The 20,334-nt window shown below is 46.1% G+C and overlaps 1 protein-coding gene across 2 annotated transcripts in view; it reads right to left on the reverse strand.

The window, feature by feature from the left end:
• Positions 1-20,334, reverse strand: part of MYH11 (myosin heavy chain 11) — a 103,725-nt gene that overhangs the window by 75,732 nt on the left and 7,659 nt on the right. For both annotated transcript variants that reach the window (XM_081131358.1, XM_081131357.1), the window contains exons 2-3: positions 17,154-17,515; positions 7,363-7,519 (exon numbers count right to left, since the gene is read on the reverse strand). In XM_081131358.1, coding sequence (XP_080987484.1) covers positions 7,363-7,519; positions 17,154-17,498 — 502 coding nt within the window. In that variant the 5' untranslated portion in view covers positions 17,499-17,515. The remainder of the gene's footprint in view (positions 1-7,362; positions 7,520-17,153; positions 17,516-20,334) is intronic.

Here is a 20,334-nt window from a genome sequence, read left to right on the forward strand (position 1 = left end):
CGCTATCTTGCACAGGGTGACAAATCCTAATGAATCATCTCAACACATCAGAATGAAATCTTATCTGCCTTTCACACCCCTCCCTCGCCTGGGGACCTTGGGTGGCAGGGATCCATGGTGGTTCTTGTCAGGAAAGCTCTAGTGGTACTTTACCCACATTCATCGTGTTAATTTATCTAAGTTAACCAACTCCAGCTTCTTGAGCTCCGATCCTTCAACACCTTGAGATGCAAGACAGACCTGCAGGAGCAAACAGCCTGCCATGGGACAGTAGGGGGCGTTGTGTACCCACTAACTGGGCAAACTTTAGGCTTTGGAGTCAGATAAATCAACTCAAATCAAGCTCTGACACTTATGCAACCTTCAGCAAATTCTTCACCTCTCTGAGCCTCAGTTTTCCAGCTATAAAATGGGGCCCCCAGCTTTGGATTATCTGACAAGTCATGTAAACATAGGCCCATGTACACATGCACAAAGGGAGGGGAAATAAACATTTTGAAAGGATCCAATATTTGCTCTTTCCTAAAAACCATCAAGGCCGCCCGGCCGGGCCTGGCTCAGCGGTTGAACGTAGACCTAGGATCCAGGCGATCAGGGTTCGATTCCCGGTCAGGGCACATACCTGGGTTGCGGGCTCGATCAATGACTCTCTCATCATTGATGTTTCTATCTCTCTCTCCCTCTCCTTTCCTCTCTCTGAAATCAATAAAGATATATTTAAAAAATAAAATAAAAAATAAAAAAATAAAATAAAAACCATCAAGGCAAATGGGAAAATATTAGAACTTTGTTGACCTTCCCGACTTTATAATTTAGTATTGTTTTCACTCTGGATTACATATACGGGCACCATAATAATTTCAGGGCTTCATTTTAAAGGTCCTAATGTGATCCTGTCTGCCTTGTAGGTTTGTGTTCCTTAATTCTCAATATCCATTGAGAATATTCCTAGAAAGCCCTGAGCATATAGGAAGCTCACATTAAAATCCACTATTTTCATAATCACTTCTTTGGAAAAGAAGGTCTGAGAGAATTTCCATTGAAGGATAGTGGGGTTAACACATATATTTAGGGCTCCTCCCTCCCCAAATCTTACTAAAATGACAGTAAAGGAACTTTTCAAAAACACATGAGCCAGTTCAAATAAGCTGGAGAGGAGGTGAGGGGCTAAATCTTCATCTTCCATGATGAGAAGTCAGTAAGTAATGCCTAAAATTGAGAAAAAAATTAAGGTATCAGCAATATAATCAAATTTTTAGAGATTATGGAGGTAAATACCAAAAAGTTAAAGGAGTTGATAGTGGTTCTCCCTGGAGAAGGGGGAATTAGAGAGGCAGCGAAAGAGGGCTGTTTTTCTTAACAAGTCTTGAGGAATTATTTGACTCTAAACAGTCAAATAATGTACATCTTTAATAAAAATAAAAAATAAAAAAGGAACAAGAAATCTCTTTAGGCACCGACATGGAACACTCTTGCAAAGTGTAGGACCATCGATATGAAATACCACCTTTGGAGGGGGAACAGACATGTATCTGCATACATGTGCAAAAAAAAATCTCTAGAAGAATACCTAATAAACTAGAAACCAAGGTCGTCTCTGCAGAGGTGAACTAGGGGTCTGATGCACAAGGGTTGAAAGGAAAATTTCCACCTTTTGAATTTGAATGTATCATATCTCTCCAAAAACAAACAAAAAAGCATGGGGAAATTTAAAAAAGTAAACATGACATAATTTACACATACACATACAGGACACATTTTTAAATGCCTACTTCTCCCACCCCTTCTCCCCTAATGGGTTAGGTTTCCTTTTGGGAGGGGGTTGCCCGTGAGCTATGCCTTAGAAAGTCCCTCCCATATTCCCAAGTCCCCTGAGGCAGCAAAGGGCTGAGCCTGGAGCACTGAGCTCCCCACTGCACCCTACAAGTCAGCATCTTTCGACTGACTCTGTCATCCTCACCACACCCATCTCACCTCCACACCATCCCCGCTTCCCTTTCCCATCTTAGTAAACCATCCTTCAAGACCTGCAAAGCCACACCCCACTCAGACAACTGTCCCCACCCATTGTGACCCTGGTCAGTTCTTTTCTTTAAACAACTCTGATAGTTCTTCATTCATTCATCAACAAATATTAACTGAACAGCTACTATATGCCAGGTACCGGTATATGTGCTGGAGAGCCGGATGAACAGGCAGACGAGGGTGATGTTTGTGGGTCTTACGGAGTTTAAGGGGCCTCAGGAACTTAGGAGTCCATGTAACACATTTTATTATTATTATTTTTAAAATATTTCTTTATTGATTTCAGAGAGAGGAGGAGAGCGAGCTAGAAATATCTATGATGAGAGAGTCATCATTGATCGGCTGCCCCCTGCAGGCCCCCAACTGGGGATCGAGCCCACAACCCGGGCATGTGCCCTGACCGGGAACTGAACCGTGATCTCCTGGATCCTAGGTCGATGCTCAACCGCAGAGCCACGCCCGGCCGGGCCATGTAACACATTTTAAACATGTCATTCTATATCAGTGACTGTGTCCTCCACACCTCCCCAATCTCGCCTCTTTGCACCCTATCTTGTCCCACAAAGGACTAGAGGAGGAAGCCACAGCTGCTAGTCCTACCCCTCCAACACGCCAGAAGGCTCAGTGTGGGTCCCAGCCTGGGACGGCAGCATTCCTCAAAGCGGACACAGAGTGGGTCTACACATTCCTTCGCCAAAACCAAAGCCTGTCCTCACAAGGTTGCCAGAAAGCGCCAGGGAATGCCAAAATGAATGCACACAGAGCAGCTGTTAATTCTCATTTAAACCAGATAAAGAGCTTATCTTTTAAGGACCTGTGTGCTCATGGTTGTCATTTTCTCCTGGGGTTCAAAATGTGTCAAGATTTTTAAGTAATTTTATGTTTCACTATATGATTTTGCGCTAAAACACAGACTCTAAAAGGAATAAAACGAATTAAAAAGGGTGTCCTTGCCCCACAGTTGGGAGGCTGTCTGGGAAGTAAAAGTTATCACAGCACAGAAATATTTTTCAGTGAGTCGACCACTTGGAAATCAGACCCCACTAAAGCACAGCGGCCCCCACTCACACAATGGCTTTACCTTGCTGGCGGCTGACTGTCAACATCCACTATGAAACAAGCACAAAATAAAGCAACTACTCCGCAAAACTGCCCATTTCCCTGAAAGTGAAGAGCGTCACAAAGTCAAAGAGCTTGGAGAGGCCATGAAAAAAGTCAGGTCAATTCACGACTATCAGGGAGTCATCATAAATGATAACACAATGGAGGCTTTCAGACACAGTAGAACATCAAAGAAGTAAAAAAGTAAAAAATAAAAAAAGACCTTGGGAAAACTGGTGATCCCTCAAGTAAGCCTGTAAAAATTATCCTCTTACAGAAATCAAGCATGACATGAAGAATGCTGTATTATGCTCTCACATGATTTTGTCAAAAAAATAAAAGGCAAAAAAAGACCAAAAAAAAAAAAATCAACCCTTAATTAATTTTATACTCACTAAGAATTAGCATCTGGTAGCAATTACAACCAAATTCCTATTGTATGTAAGATAAAATAAATCTATGGTCATAATTTGCAACTTAATTTTTCAAGCCCAGTCAGAACCGTTTTCCCCCCTTTACTATTGACAGTAAAACTTTGGTCCCTGTTTTAAGTGATTTTTTTTTTTCTGGAACCAATTATTTTCAGATAGTCAAAACCTCCTTTATTTCATGTCGTATAAAAGGCTGCTTTCCAAAAGGTCAATGCTGGTAATCTCTGGGTGATAGCATTATGGGTGCTGGTATGTTCTCTTTTGCTTAAATATATATTTTAATTTTTCTACAATGAATATATAATATTTAAGTTTTTTAAAAGTTACATATATTTTTTTAAGAGCACTGTGCCAGTGCTTACCAATTACTTCCCCTCCCCTTCTCCTTTGCTAATGGAATTTTATTTCATTCTGGTTTTCAGGTAAAATGTGCTTAGTGGGAGCTCCCTCAGCTCCAGGAAAGAACCAGAATAGTCCAAATCAATCATGAACATCCCAGTCTCCTTTGCCAATGATAGGTGTAGAGGTTGACATGTGACCAAGTTTTAGCTAATGAGATATAAGGGAAGGCCTGCTGAGGAGTTTCTGGAAAAGATTTTCCTCCTGATATTATCACATGAAGATGTGATGTCTGGAGCTATGGCTGCTATTTTGTGACCATGAGGAAGAAGCCAAGACAATGCCAAAGCAGTTTGTTGTTGAGCTGCTGAATTAACAAACTCTGAAATCATCAACCTTCAAACTTCTTGTTATGTGAAATAACTTTCTATCATTTAAGCCACTTTAGTTGGTTGCTATATTTCTTGAAACCAAAAGCATCCCAAATGATACACTGTTCAGCTTCCCAAAGAGGTGTGTGGACCACTGTTTCATACTTTTACATAAAAGGGAGACCACAAAGGATGTTTTTTTAACAAAGACATATATGTAACACTTTATAACCTGAGAATGTATCTCCACAACCCTCCTTGCAAGGTTCCATCAGCTGGCCTTTGGAGGTAATGGCAGTCTTGTGTTTGGAGTTGTCCCGCTCAGATCATACTTGTGGGGTTTGGCTAACTCTGCCACCAACTAGGGGCAGTTCTACCGAAGCCCCTCTACCTTGGAGGGTATCTCCTAGGCACACTTGGATCCCTGCCCTCAAGAATTTCCAGAACTGGGTTCCTCTCAATTCCCAATTCAGAACTCAGGATCTCAGAGGTTGCAAAGTCAAACACTGGGCAGCTAACACAAATGAGCCACCAGGCCAGCTGAGGACTGAGGAACTGTAGAACTCACACTCCCTCCAAAGGGGCAGCTGACATGTGGGAACACAGGCCCAGTGTTGCCAGATATTCCAATATTTTCAAAACAACCTTGAAATCTGGATTTTAGGTATAATCTCCCAATTTTTATTAGTTGGTGAATAATTCAAGTGTCCTTGAAACTCTTTGTGGACCAAACTAAACTTATTTGAGGACTGGATCCATCTACCAGCTGTCAGTTTACCACCTCTGGACTATTCACTTTGAACAATCACATAACAATTGTGCACAGCTTTAAAATTGCCATAGCCTTTTTCTGTTGCCCTTTCCCAAGTTCAAGGACAGCAGAACTCTGGTATCTCAAGCCCAGAACTATATATAGAGAAGAAAATCCTCTCATCCCACTCCAAAGATCGATGATACTAGGATGGGTGCTGCCCTTTTTATTGTGTAACAAAACACTTAATGAGGAAAGCAAGAGCTCAACTAGGAGGGATTTACTGAGAAGAGACCAAGGGAGTTGAGCAGGAAAAGCTCACAATTTAGAGATGCTCCAGTTTCTTTTTCTTACCATATTGCATTGGCTAGGACTTCTAGTAGAGTACTGAATAGGGGTGGTGAGAGTAGACAACTTTACCTTGTTACTCAAGGTAAGGGAGAAAGCACTGACTTTCACTATTGGGTGTGATGTTAGATGTAGGTTTTTTTGCAGATGCCTTTTATCAGGTTGTTGAAGTTCCTTTCTATTCCTAGTTTCTGACAGTTTTTATCATGGATATTGAATTTTCTCCACATCAATTGATATGATTGTGTGTTTTCTTCTTTACACTATTATATTGGTTGATTTTTAATTATTGAACCTGCCTTGCACTCCTGGTATAAGCCCCACTTGGCAACACCAACCCTACCTCACAAAATTGTGAAGGTTAAATAAGAGTGAATGTGTGTGTTTGTGTTGAAGGGGTATGTGCCTAGACCCAAAGTCCTATTTAAACAGAGGCTGCAAAGAAGACCTACAATAGCAAACTTCTACTTTTCAAGCTTTTGCCACATCAGGCACTGCATGAAGCACAATATGTACCATAATTCCATCAACCCTAAAGTGTGGTGAGGTGATTTTAGGTGCCACTCAGATTAATAATTTTTATTTTAATAGTTATACGTTGTATATTCTTTTCAATGTGCATTATAAATATATATACATATTAGCTGACATGTCCGACATCTGGTTTTGTGAATGATAATAGTTTATATTTATTGAGATTTTTTTTTTTTAATCTTCACCTAAGGATATGTTTATTGATTTTAGAGAGAGGGAAAAGGAGAGAGGGAGAGAGAAACATACATTGGTTGCCTCCCATATGCGCCCTGACTGGGGATCGAACCTGCAACCTTTCGGTGTATAGGACGACACTCCAACCCAGTGAGCCACACCTGCCAGGGCTTAGTGAGTTTTTAACCAAGTACCAGTTATTAGTCTAAGCACTTTATACACAATAGTTCATTTAATCTTCCCATTAGTCCTAGCATGTAGGTAGCTTATTATAATCCTCTTTTATAAATAAGGAGGTAGTGGCACAGAGAGGGAAAGTAGCTTGCTCAAGGTCACACAGCTAGTGAGTGGCAGAGCTGGTATCTGAACACAGGAAAACCTGTTCTAGAATTCATGCTCTTAACTAATACAGTATACTGCTGTTCTTTGGTTAGTCTGAAATAGGTTCTGGGGGAGGGAAGCTTATAAGAAAAATATTAAGTTAATAATATAAGGATGTAATTTATATGAACTTTAAGAACAGGCAAAACTGGTGGTGACAGAAGTCAGAATAGCAGCTACTCTGGGGGTGTTGAGGAGGTATTACCAGGAAGCAGCATGAAGAAACTTTCTGGAAATATTTTACATCTTGGTCTGGGTGGTGATTACACAACTGTAGACATGTGAAAATTCATTTTAGGCCGGATACTTGAAATTTGCATACTTTACACACTCTGCCTATTTGTTTTACTTCAATAAAGTTGAATAATAATAATACATAAACATGGAGGGAATGCACAAAGGTCTTCAGTTTGGAAAAGCCTGCATTACAGTCTTCACAAGTTTCGTGATGGACACTCTCGCTCCCTTTTAACAGATGAGGAAACTGAAGCTGGAGAGGAGACACTTGCCCACAGTCCCGCAGGGAGTGAGTGACGGCTGGTTGGCCTTTCCCAGGGTTGGTCCCCCTCCTCCCTTCTCAGGTAAGAGCATCGCGCCACTGCCAGCCGGCCGGCCTGGCCAGGGCCTGGGCGGCAGGGCGCGAGCTGGAGCTGCGGCGGGGGCATGCCCGTATTTGCCCAAGCTCTCCGCTCTTCCTCACCCTCCCGGCTGCAAACACAGATGTTCAGCTTGCTTTTTGCCCTTTTTCAGGCACAGCCCTCCTGTCACCCAGCGCCGCCTGCCAAACTCCACATTCTTGGCGAGAACTGGAGGCAGGCAGGACAGGAGGGGCCCGTGCAGAGCACCCGCCCCTGGAGCTGGCGCCGAGCCCCTTGGTGGGCTCCCCGGCACCCCAAGGCCCGCTCACCTTGCAGCATGCTGCGGTAGGCCGTGTCGGCGATGGCGTAGATGTGAGGCGGCATCTCGTGTCTCTTCTTGCCCTTGTACATTTCGACGATCTTCTCTGAATAGATGGGCAGTTGCTTGTAGGGATTGATCACCACGCAGAAGAGGCCGGAGTACGTCTGCCGGACAGAGAAGCCAAGCTTACTTCGGGAACGTGGCGGGGAGGGGAGCTTGTACGCCCGGCCTGCGGGACGCGGGCATGGTAGTGCCCGTCACGGCCTGCATTTACTGAGCGCCGCTGTGTGCATTTTCTTGCTCTGTCCTCACAGCAGCACCGTCAGGCAGATGCGCTCATACTCACTTTACAAGGGGGGAAACTGAAGCTCCGAGTCCTAGTGGGAACTCCTTGGCATCACTGATGTGCCAGGCGTGGGGGCTGGGGAGAAGCAAGGGGCAGGGATGGATTTCTAGGCCACCTATGCTATATTTGACAACTGTGTGTTTTGAAATAGTTCTGGGTTCGAATCCCAGCTCCACCCTTACCCACCATCGCTTCACTTCCCTGAGTGTCGCAGGCTTACATAACATTTAAATAACTGTTTGTCGAGCACTTATTATGTGCTGGCCACTGAGCTAAGTAGTTCAGAGGCATCTTCTCATTTAATCCTCATATCTACTCTGTGACAGTGACTCCATGATTTTCCCATTTGACAGGTAAGGAATTGGGCTCGGTGGGGTTGTCACCAGGTCACACAGCGGGTGGGAATTTCGGAACTAGAAATCACAACGGTTTACCCGAGCTCATACTTTTGACCATGAACAAAGTACCCCCTCATCTGTAGGATGGGGATAAGCACAGCTGTCCTTTCAAAGGAATGGGGCTGACACCTGCCGCAACGTGGGCGCCCCTTGAAGATGTTAAGCTGAATGAGAGAAGGCAGGCACAAACTGTCACGTATCTTATGGTTCCATTTATATGAAATGTCCAGAATGGGCAAATCCGTGGAGACAGAAGACAGATCTCTAGAGAGAGATGGGAATGGGGAGTGACTGCTGAGGGGTACTGGTTCCCTTTTGGGGTTAGAGAAACGTTCCGGAGCTAGACAGTGGTGATACGCGCAGCACCGTGAGTGCGCCAAATCCACTGCATCCTGTCCTCTAAACTGGTTAAAACGGTGAGTTTCATGGTATATGGATTTCACCACAATTAAAAACAAGAGTTGTCCTGTCCAACCAAGTTCATAGGAGCATCTGAAAGTGATCAGAGCAGGGAAAGGGGTGGAAGGCACTCGGCAAACCCCCTTGCTGTGCACGTGTGAGGCACCGGCATCCTTACTGTCGTTCCCGGTTGTACCTCACATTTCCCATGGGTTGAGGTCGCAGCTTGGGAGTCAAGCTCCAACACGTCCCACAGGCACTGCTTTCCCCAAACGATAGTGTCAGTGCTGCCCGAGGCTCTGATCCTCACGAAGCATGTCTCCCCTCCAACTCCCCAAGGACGGACTAAAGGAAGGGGAGCAGATTTTCCATCTCTGGGTTCACTCAGACCAAACACCAGAGAGGGTAAGCGACTTAAGCAAAGTCACCAAGCAAGGCCTTGGCAGCTCCAAGCCCACGCAGCCCACTCCCAGGTGTGAGCACTGTCCACTAGGCTGTCAGGCCTATGCCTGTCCTGTGGAAACAGAAACAATCAAGCATTCATTCACTCATTCACTCATTCATTCACTCACTCACTCATTCATTCACTCACTCATTCACTCATTCATTCACTCACTCATTCATTCATTCACTCACTCGCTCATGCAATGTGTATGCCCTAGACACTGCAAGGTGCTGGAGATACAGCAGAAGACAAAAAGTACAATGTCCTGACACTAAAGGGCTTTCAGTCACAGCTACAGCTGATTGGACAGTGGAAGGGTCCCTCCAGGGCTCAGTCTGCTAAGAGACAATCTGGTGTGACAGGCCAGGGAGCAGGTGGTAGATGGTATTCTTCTAAAGAGACAGGATTGGTGGTAAAGGAGGAATAATCTCCCAAATTCTCATCATTCTCCTAAAAAGGGCAAGAGTGAGTGAGACCAGCATAAGGCCTGTCTAAACATTCGCCAGCTGTTTATTGAGCACCTACTGTATACCAGGTCTATGCTAGATGCTGGAGATAAATCAGCAATAGCCCCTGCCCTCAGAGAGCCCACAGGTCACAAGGGGGACAAGGACATTTTAAAATAACATCGTAAGAGCAACAATGGAGCCCAGAGGATTACAGGGGCAAAGAAGAAAGGGCCCTAACTCACACTGGGGGTGCTCCTTGCACTGAGTCTTAGCAGACAAGAAGGTGTTCAGCTCAGCTGACAGCAAAGGCACAGAGGCACCAGGACAAAGATGGGAGAGGTGGAAAAATGGGACGGGGGTATGTGTGGTGTTGCTCTTTGGTGCAAGCAGGTTGCTGGTGTTGGTGCCTAGAGGAGAAAAAAATGGAGAGAGGGCTGGGGCCCTGCAGAGGTGAGTGGCAGGGGTGAGGTGCGGGGGACTGGGGGCGGTGCTGGGTGGATGAGTCCACCGTCTGCAGCCACAAGTGTCCAGAGGGCAGGGAGCCTCGTCTTCCTCTTCAGTCCCTGCACAGGCCCCAGCACACAGTAGGTGCTCACTAAATGCTTGCTAAATGAATGCCCAGAGGTAAATAACTAACCAGTCTTCCCTGGAGCAGGGGGCAGCGCTGCCTTCGTCTGTGACCTGGGGCCTTGCATTGGGCCCACATGCAGTAGGTGCTCAGTACACGTTAGTTGAGCTAGTGGCAAAGCTGTTTCAGGGCAGGGGCTGTGTGTCCTAGTCATCTGTGTCCTGGTCCCTAGCATGGGACCTCCCACAGAGCAAGTGCCAACAAAGGATCAATCAATTGAAGGAAGGTCAACCAAGCCCTATGTCTCCTCCAGGTCTCAATTCTACCTCTGCCCCACCCAGGACCACACCCTCTGTCAACTACCATGCCCTTTTTAGAATGTGGGTCTCATTTACAGCCCAAACCACACCACCCCAAGTCTTTGACCTGGAGTAAGTAAAGGGCAGTGGTTAAGGGTACAGAATTGAGTCCTGGGGACTTGGGTTGAACCCTTATTCTGCTCCTTCTAGCTGTGTGACCCTGGGCAAGTCTCTTAACCTCTCTGAGCCTCAGTTATCCTCATCTGCAAAACTGGGGGTGGGCACAATAGCAGCTCCTTCATAAGTTTGCTATAATCTATGAAGACAGCACTCGTGAAGCATTTAACAGTGCTGGGTATATAGTAGGAGCTCAACAAATGTTAGTTGACTACAAATACTATTGTCCCTTTGTTTCCTGGTGATGTAAACTCTGCCACCTTAGAACCTTCACGTGCACTGTTCCCTCCACCTGGAACACTTTCTCCCCACCCCCATCTTCCCAGAGCCACTTTCATCTCCTTTTTTCAAGACTCAGCCTAAATGTCACCTCCTGGACTGTGAGCTACACACCATCATAGTCCAGCCCCAGCACAGGGCCGGGCACATGGCAGACACTCAGTAAATAATTGCTGAACAAAACGAATGAAAGAGAAAAGGAAGGAGCGTGTGGCCCTCCCAACTCCACTGCCAGCCTCTGGAGGGCTGTTACTTTCCTCCTGTTTGCTGGGACATCTCCTGGAGCTATGCACACAGCAAGCGTCCAAGCAGATCTGAATCTCTGTTCAGTTCAGCAAACCTTTCCAGGGGTTCAAGGATCCGAGAGGAAGGAACAGGCAGGCGGCAGGACACCCCACGCAGAGTGGCTGGGCCTGGGAATCCAGAGGTTCCGTCTCCTTTGTTCCACCGTGATTAACCTTGCCCGGCCCAGACCACCTGCAGTCGGCTGTGTGCCTGCAGCCAGGTCCCACAAGCTCCTCTCCAGCTGGTCAAGGTCAGAGGTTTCAACATCCCTGCCTCCCTTGTCCCAGCCTGCATTTCAGGGCCCAGTGCCACCAGCAGGTCCCAGCCACAGGCCCAGGGTTTCCCTCTTGTGACCGTATTAGGAAAGGACTCCAGTTTTCCCTGACACTTTATATGGTCAGCCTTGGAGCCCTGAGCAGGGCTGCTCCCAGGGCTCTGGCAGAAATGAGGAACAGAGGTGGAAGGTGGAAGGGACCCAGACTTGAGGTCACACAGGCCTGAGTGGGGCCTCAGCATTGCCCCCGTTACCTGTGTGACCTGCATTAAGTGGCGAAACCCCTGAGCCAACAGCTCTCCTCCATCTATAAAGTGTGTGTGTGGGGGGGTAACTATGCCTTCACCAGTGGCAGTGCAATGTCACAGCCTCCTGAATCTGACTAGGGACAGACACCATCCACCAAGAACACACTTCTGCTGCATCCTTGATTTTAACCACAAGAAGGACCAGACACAACCTAAATGTTCATCAGTTAAAAAGTATATATATACATGCACATAATGTTTATATGTGCCAATACTATACATACACTTGCCTGTATATAAAATATAGCAGGAAAGCTACATTCAAAACTGGTGACTACGGTTTCTCTAAGGAGGGGAACTGAAAGGGGAAAAATGGAGATGAAAGGGAAAGTTCTAAATACCTGTATACACCATTTTATTTCATAGTTGCCTGTAGTAACTATTCAAAAAATATTTTAAGTCTGACTAGACCAGTATGAACAGGCACAGAAAGAGCCACAAGACATGGGTGGGTGACAGAAGCCAGCTGCAAGGCATACATGAAGGGATTGGGGGGTTATATTGGTTACACATGTACATATGTGTACATGACCCTGTCAATCATATGTACCTCCAGGGAAGGGGGCTGGGGCTCTTTAAAGAGAGGGAGCCCTGGATTTTTATGATGCATGCTTCTTATTTTTAAATATTATCTTGTGGTCTTTGCATGGATAGCCTTGTGTTGCTGGGGAGGTTTTTTGAAGCAACACCTTGAAAGGTCTGGACAGCTGGCTTACAGGGCTCGACAAAGGGCAGGCTCCAACCTTATTTTCTTTCCACCCTCCGGGACCCTCTGGCACCCAGGGAACCTCTGCTCACAGCTTGCTCACAGGGCCCCTGGGAGACACTCCCTCCAGAGAAGGCGAAGATCAGGAGTCTGAGAGGAAAACATCATCACCTGCTGGAGTTTGGAAGGAGGCCTCTCCTTGCCCCCTGGTCTTCCCAGAACAGTGGAATCAGAACAAGGAAAATGTCCTTTTGGGTTTATGGGTGGGGAATTTGGACTTGGAGACCCAACAAACAGGAAGGTATATCCCCCTTTGCTCTGGATCATGTTCCAAATCCCAGGGGCTCAGTGTAGGGGGGAACGTCCCACTGTCTACAGGGACCAAGCAGGTAAGATGTGAGTGAAATGGGCCAGGTGTGAGGGGAAAAAAATTGGCACAGTGATCAATCAATGGCCACCAACACGCAGCCCAGGGTATGGGAGTTAACAGGGAGTGGTGGGGCTTGTGGAAAAAGAGAGTACACACAGCCCATCTAACAGGAACTGTTACCTGGCACCCTGGGTCCAGGGGTGCCAGGTCCTCTGCTGTTTCAAGCAATGCCTGAAACTGATGTTTTCTTTTGCTTTTTTTTATATGTCAAATTAACTCAATTTTTTGAGTCCCTCACTCTGGACCAACAGCTTGTGATCTCTGGCTTAGCACCTAGTAGGTGCTCAAGAAATCATAATAAAAGCGTAAATGCCTTCCTTCCGTGTACTTAAAGCATGCCCAACTCAAAGCTAATGACGCCCATGGCACCATCCCTGCCTGCACTAGCCCACATACATCATCTCCGCTCTAAGCCTCCTGATACCCTAGGGCCCTTCGCCATCCCAAGTACGCACTCCGCCCTGGAGGCAGACAGACTTGCCTGAATGCCAGCTCTGCCCACTTCCTGTGAAGGAACTGAGCACATCTGAGCCTCAGTGGCCTGGTCTCTAAAATGGGGTAGTAGCCTCTGTCTCATAGGTTCATTGGAAAGATTAAATGAGATGGCAGCTAAAAGTACTGGTCCTAGGGCCAGCCTTTCTGAGTTTAGGACCCAGCTGTTTCTCATCAAGTTACTTAACTTTTCTAAGCCTCAGTTTCTTTATCTGCCAAATGGGGCTCAATAATAGTATATATCTCTTCCATAAAAAATAGTGGTAGAGGCAATAATAAGTTAGTATCAACTCTTAACATAGTAAATCTTAAATGACTACTAGTTGCCTTCATTGTCCTGGGGATAAAGCTCCTTTGAGAGTCTAATGAAAGCTAAGACCCACACCTCACGCCCCACCCTCCCACCCCCATCCAAAGAAGAGTGTACATATGCACACACTTTTCCTTAAATCTCAGGAGGCTCACAAACTCCCTAGTGCCTATTTATAGGCACTGAGTTTAAAATCCCATGTTTTAGGGAAAAAGTTTTTTAGTAAGAACACTTAAAACTTGGTGAAGAGGGTGGGTCTCATGTTAAGTGCACAGAGCAGTAATGTTGACTACAGGCACAGTGTTGTGCGGTGGATCTCTAGAGCTCATTCATCTTGCTCAACGGAACTCCATGCCCATTGATACAAACCCCGTTTCCTCCTCTGTCAGCCCCTGGCAATGTCCACTCCCCTCTCAGAGTCTCTTAGATTGCCCATTTCACATTCCTCATATAAGTGGGATCATGCAGTGTGTGCCCTTCTGTGACTGGCTTATGTCACTCTGCATCTCGTCCTCCGGGCTCATCCATGTTGTCACATATGACAGGATTGCCTTCCTTTTTTAGAGCTCGGTAATATTCCATTGTGTGGATATATCCCCTTTTCTTTATCCATTTATCTAAAACGATATATCCATGTCATATATTTGCATCTAGTGTGTCTTATTTTCCCCTCCCCTTAATTAAAAAAAAACCACAACCTCGGGGCCGGGACTGGGCCCTGTGACTCCTCAGCACCCCACAGAGAGGGAGCAGGAGAGGGAAGAGCACACACGCCTGGAGTCGGATCCAGGTCCCTTCCCAGGCAAGTCACGTCAGTCTCCGCCTCAGCCACTGCACGGCAGTGTGGGCCCCAAGCTTTGCTCTCATCAGTGTCGTAATGGATGAAATGGGCTGGGGAAGATTTGGGGCAGTAGCAGCACAGGCAAGGCCACACCTTCACTGAGCTCCTGCCACCTGAAACCTTTGTCCCATCTCTCAGCCAATACCAGGGACAGGGCTGATTGCTACATCATGGAAAACTCCAGGCAGAGAGAACCCAGCCCATGACCCATGCAGAAGGGCAACGGAGCGCTGGACCAGGAATCAGAAATATATCCACGCCCCACGGGTGCCAAGAGCAACCTGTGGCAGCTCAGGTAAGTCACTGGGCGTGGCGGAGCCCAGGACCTGCATCTCTAAGGTAAGGAGCCAGGACCCTCTGGCTCCTACAGACTCTTCCAGAGCCAAGAGGACAAGACGGCTGCCAGCACCTTCTTGAAGGTGCATCAGGTGAGGGGAGCCTTGCAGAACGGAGGGGAAAGTTCTCTTTGTCACCAAGGGCACAGTTGGGCACACCCAGCTGCCTTAGCATCACCCCACCAGCCACCTGTTAACCTGCCCCCCTTCCTTCTGCATCTCTCCGTCATGAACAACGGTTTCTATTTAAGTGACTAAATAGACCAGAAAGGATCAAGACAGGAGAAGGCACGTGGTCACAAGGCTGAAACACTTCATCTAATCCGTCCGGAGAAGCATGGCAGGAATCTCAAACTTTGATTCAGTTTTTAATCTGCTGTCAGAAGATATTCTGGGTCTTGGGACCTTCAGAAACCCCTCATTTTTTTTTTTCTGATTTCTATTTTGGGCTCAAACAGTGTGTCAGAGGACAGCAGGTAAGATTCACACACAGGCTTGACCTTGACTTCTCTGGATAGAGATGGCACATCTTAAGTGAGAGACCTGGTCCCGAAGGAGCCCAATTTTCCCTCCAGCTCCCTGCAGACTGGTGTCCTTAGAAACACGGCTCCTGTACTGACAGCCCAGGTTGATACATTTCCATACAGGGAGTGCCCTGGACAAAAGGGACTTCCTGGCTTAGCTAGGGAAGTAAGGATGGCCTTTAGCACTCCGAGCCTCAGCTTGCTCTCCAGTAAAATGGGACAAGCATACTTACTCAGTGGAGGTTGTGTTGATTAAATGAGATAAAGTACAGCAAGGTACAGAGCCTGGATTAGAGGAGGAATTTAAATAATTAGGAGTTGCTCCCTTCTGCCCCCTTGGCTTTTATAAAAAGCCACCGAAACCCCGTGTGAACTATCCATTAGAAGAATGGATGACCAATGATGGTACATCCGTGGGGTAGATTACACAGTCCTTAAAAGGGTATTGGGGCTGGGGAGTTATAACAGATGTGGGAATGCTCAGTGAGGACTTTTACATGGAGAAAAGAACAGGTCACCAGCCAACGAGCAGAGGCTTTTAAACGGGCAAACATGAACCACTGTCAAAAAGACAGACACCACGCTGTTAGCTCTGGGGGAGCAATTTGCATTTGCTGGGCTTTTCTAAACTTTCCAAGTCTTCTTAATGAATGTGTCTTATTTTCCTAATTAGGAAAAAAATCTGCAGGACACTTTGAGATGACAAAGGGCTTTTTATAATTTTTCTGTGGCAAAACGTAAAGGGCAGGACCAGAGGGCACAATGATGGAAGTGCCTGTTCCCACAAGTTTACAAAGGAGCCAAGAACATCTGACTAATAATAGCAGAAATGACCGTACCAACGACAAAACCAACAATAATACCACCACCTAGCATTTTGAGCACCTTCAAGGTGCCAGGAGGCAGGCCAAGTACTTTCTCTTTAGAGTAATCACTTGGTGAGGCTGGTACTATCCGTGTGTTCATTTTGCAGAGAAGGAAATGAAATTCCATAGAAATGAGGTGACTTGTCCAAGGGATTAGCATGCCCTTTCTCAGAAGCCAGACAGACAAACGCTGGGCTGGGGGACCCTGCCCACCCATCTGGCATCACAGTGTTACCATGTCCCTTTATGTCCTGGAGACCTGGTCTAACCCCACAAGGAATCTGTGCCCTCTGAGTCACCCAACCCCATCATCTAGTCCAACAGAACTTTCTGTGATGGTGGGAATATTTTACCCCTATGGGAATATTTTACCCCTGTGCTATCTAGCCAGTAGCCACTGGTGCCTGTTGGGCACTTGACATGTGGCCAGTACAACTGAAGAAATGAATTTTTAAGTATTGATTTTTAATTTACATCCAAATTCAGTTAGCCACATGTGGTTGGTGGCTACCATATTGGACAGTGCAGCTCTAGCCCACTCTGGTCTGCACAGTCGACCCAGAGGAGTCCAGGTCCAGTTTGGGCTTTCCCATCTGTGGCAGGGAAGGCCTCCACAGAACCTGGCCAGATCCTCATGTCTCCCTCCAGCTGGCTGCCAGGATGAACCAGCCTTTCCACGGAGGTGAGAGATCTTCATCTCCAAGATGGAGAAAGAGCCGGGAACCACTTCACCGAAACCCACTGAGTGTTTACCATGCACCTTGGCACTCTGCCTATGTGATCATGTGGAACTTTGCACCACCTTTCACATGGGAAGGGTGGTTATCCCCATTCTACAGATAGAAAAATCGAGGCTTCAAGTGGTTCAATAACCTGTTCGATGTCAGAACTAGGAAATGCAGGACTGAGATTTGGGCCCAGGTCTGAATGATTCTATCTCACTGTACAGCTGCCCTCAGTGAGGCCTTTGGCTTCCTAACCGGCACCCTGAACGCTTCTGTAAACCTCTCCCTTCCCAGGGGTACAGGAGGCCAGGAAGAAGGGGCCGGCTGCCCCAAGATACTCACGTAGATGAGTCCCGAGAAGTACCTCTCCCTCAGGTTGTGCAGCACGGAGGCTTCATTGAGGCACGTGAGCTCTGCCATGTCCTCCACCTTGGAGAACTTGGGCGGGTTCATCTTCTGGATGTCATCTTTGCCGACTGTCACCTTCTTGCCATTCTCCACCAGCTCCACGATCACCTCGTCGCCCTTCTCCTCCTTGATGCTGGCCGCCTCGAAGCCCTGCTTCTCCGAAGGGATCCACACCAGCTTCTTGGCAGCCCAGTCCGCCTGGGCCACGGGGCTGTTGATGAAGTTTTTGTCCACGAAGAGGAACTTCTCATCGTCACTGAGCTGGCCCTTCTGCGCCATGGTGCCTGGTTGGTCCCCTGTGGGGTAAGGGGACAGGGTCAGAATTAGGCCAGAACTAAGCTCTCACCTCACCATGTCTGCGATCACCGTCTGAAGAAACGTTCCACAAAGTACAAGAGTGTCCCCTGCGGTACTGTTTATGTTGTCAAAGAATGGAAACGACCAGCCCCTTCAAGGAAAGATCTGCCTCACTGCCTATTGTTCATCAACGTGGCACTAGATATGCAAACCACGGTGTTTCCATGCAATGAAATTCCTATCCAGGGGTCATGAAGCAAGAAATATGTCTATGTGTGTTGACACAGGAAGATATCCAGGTCTTGTTGCTTACTGTAAAAATAAAAGGGAAGGGGTCCTCAGACGGATAACACAGTTACCACATGATCCAACAGTTCCATTCCTAGGTATACACCCAAGAGAAATGAAAAATGAATGTTCATAGAAGTGTTATCCATAATAGCCCCAAAATATAAAAAAGCCAAATGTCCATCAACAGATGAATGGATGAATGAAACGTGGTCTGTCCAATCGATGGAATATTACTCAGCCATAAAAAGGAATGAATGGGCCCTGGAGCTGGGCAGCCAGGCCCGAAACACAGACTTTGCAAGGCAAAATCAGAGGGGCAGATGCTCCAACCCCTACTTTTCTTTTTCAGGAGTGAAAATAACAATAATAAAAACAAGAAGCTGATGTGCTCAGAGGGATGGTTATTTCTCCTGGGAGACCAGATCTAGTAACTAGCTCATTTTTCAAAAAGATGAAATGAGTAAATCATTCCCTCAGTCTGAATAATCACTTCCATTATTCAAAAGAGAAATAAAGAATAGTAGAGAATATACATTGTCCTGAGTTTAGCAATCACATTCCCTGCGTTTTTGTTAACCATTCTCACCCCAATAAATTCACTTTAAAAATTTGTTTTTGATTTTCTCTTGGAACTTAATAAGTCCAATAGCTTCCTCCCCTTATTCCACTTTCTCTGTTATAAAAAAGTACTCCCTTCTACTTGGAAGAAATCCAACTAATAAATGTAGACAAAATGATAAAACCAGAATGTAGCAATTTTGTGACCCCTAATAAAATAATGGGCCATGGCTGTAACTATCAGTAGTAGCTAAAACCGTTGGGCTAGTGGTCACCCTCCTCATGTATTGGCTCCATGTGGAGGGTTGTGAAATCACAGAGGGCTGGGCTGACCCCAGGGCTTGAGTCAGCAGATCTGGGATGAGCCCATGGATCTGCACTTGTCTGACAAGCTTCCAGGTGAGGCAAATGATGCTGATCTGGGGTCCCCACTTTCAGACCCACTGAGTTAGATGAAAAGCAGATGGAGAAGTTGATAATGCATGGACCAGGCTGGCACCACCTAAGACTACTAATTAATCTTGGCATCACACAAAGAAAGAGTTGACCAGATATGACATGTCTCCAGATGGGATTTCGTAGGAAGTGCCACCACCAATGAAATGTTCTTACGAAAAGGAAACAGAGGTGGGAGCAAAAGCTGCAGAAGCCTCTAACATCTGTTTACAGAAAACGCAGGGCACAGGGAACATGCTGAACAATGTCATGGGCATGCAACCAAGTCCAATAGGTGGGAGAAAGCATAGCACAGATGACTCAGTTTCTCTAACAAAGTACAAAAAAAAGCAGGGTAACCTATAGATTAGAAGGAACTTTACGGCACATAAGAGAAATGGGAGGAGGGTGGTGATGAAATAAAACTGGCTTCAGGTGTGATAATGACTGAAGCTGGGTGACAGGTACCTGAGAGAGTGGGTGTCATACCATTCTCTTTACTTTTGCATATGTTTGAAATTTTTCATAATGAAAAATCCAAACAAGTACAATAAAAGATAAACACAGATAGAGGCAGGGAAAGAACTCCCCCATATCCACATCACACACAGGAAAAATCACAAATAAAGGTATATACTGTACTTATAAAAAGCCACCCGTTAAATGGAAAGCATTGAGGAATTAAATGTCATTGCCAGAAAGAAAAAAAAAATTTGACAAGACCTCCCAAATGAAAAATTTATGAGATAATTGGGAAAATTTGAACATTGACTCACTGTCTTTTATATTAGGGAATCTGTGAAATTCTTTGTGAAAATGGTACTGTGATTTCATGTGCTTAGAGATCCTTTCCTTTTAGAGACATTTGGAAGTACTGATAGAGGAAATGATAAACCTGGGGTTTATCTCAAAATAATCAGTGCAGGGAGGAAAGGAGTGGGGTGGAGAGGAAACAAGATTGGCTCAGGTGCTGATAGATGCTTATGCTATTCTGTCTACTTCTGCATGTTTGACATTTTTCCTTAAAAAAAAACACATTGCTATGTGAAATTTCTAAAACTACCTCCTACTTGTAAGCATTGTCAGTATCGCACCATCTCCCATTTGGCCTGTGTGTCAAACCCAGAGCGGAGTTTGCTGAACACCAACAGTGACAGTTATACTCAAGGACCCCTTCCAGGCTCTGGGCTAAATCCTTCACATGCAGAACCACCAGGTAACATCAACACGGCCTCTGGAGTTAGGTTTCATGATAAGCTCCGCCTTATAGATATGGAAACCAAGGCTCAGAGAGGTGAAGGAATCTGCCTCAAGTCACACAGCAAAAAAGTGGCAAAGCTAGAATCTGAACCCAGGTCTGATTGCTTACTCTGTTCTTCTGCCTCCCACACAGGCTTGACGTCCTGTTACTTTTTTTTTTTTTTTTTAAAGAATATTTTGCTTTTTAGAGAGTGAGGAAGGGAAAGGGAGAGAGAGAGAGAGAGAAACATCAGAGAGAAAGAGAAACATTGATCAGCTGTCTCCTGCATGCCCC

This window comes from Miniopterus schreibersii, assembly GCF_964146895.1.
Source record: "Miniopterus schreibersii genome assembly, chromosome: 3".
Lineage (NCBI taxonomy): Eukaryota > Metazoa > Chordata > Mammalia > Chiroptera > Miniopteridae > Miniopterus > Miniopterus schreibersii.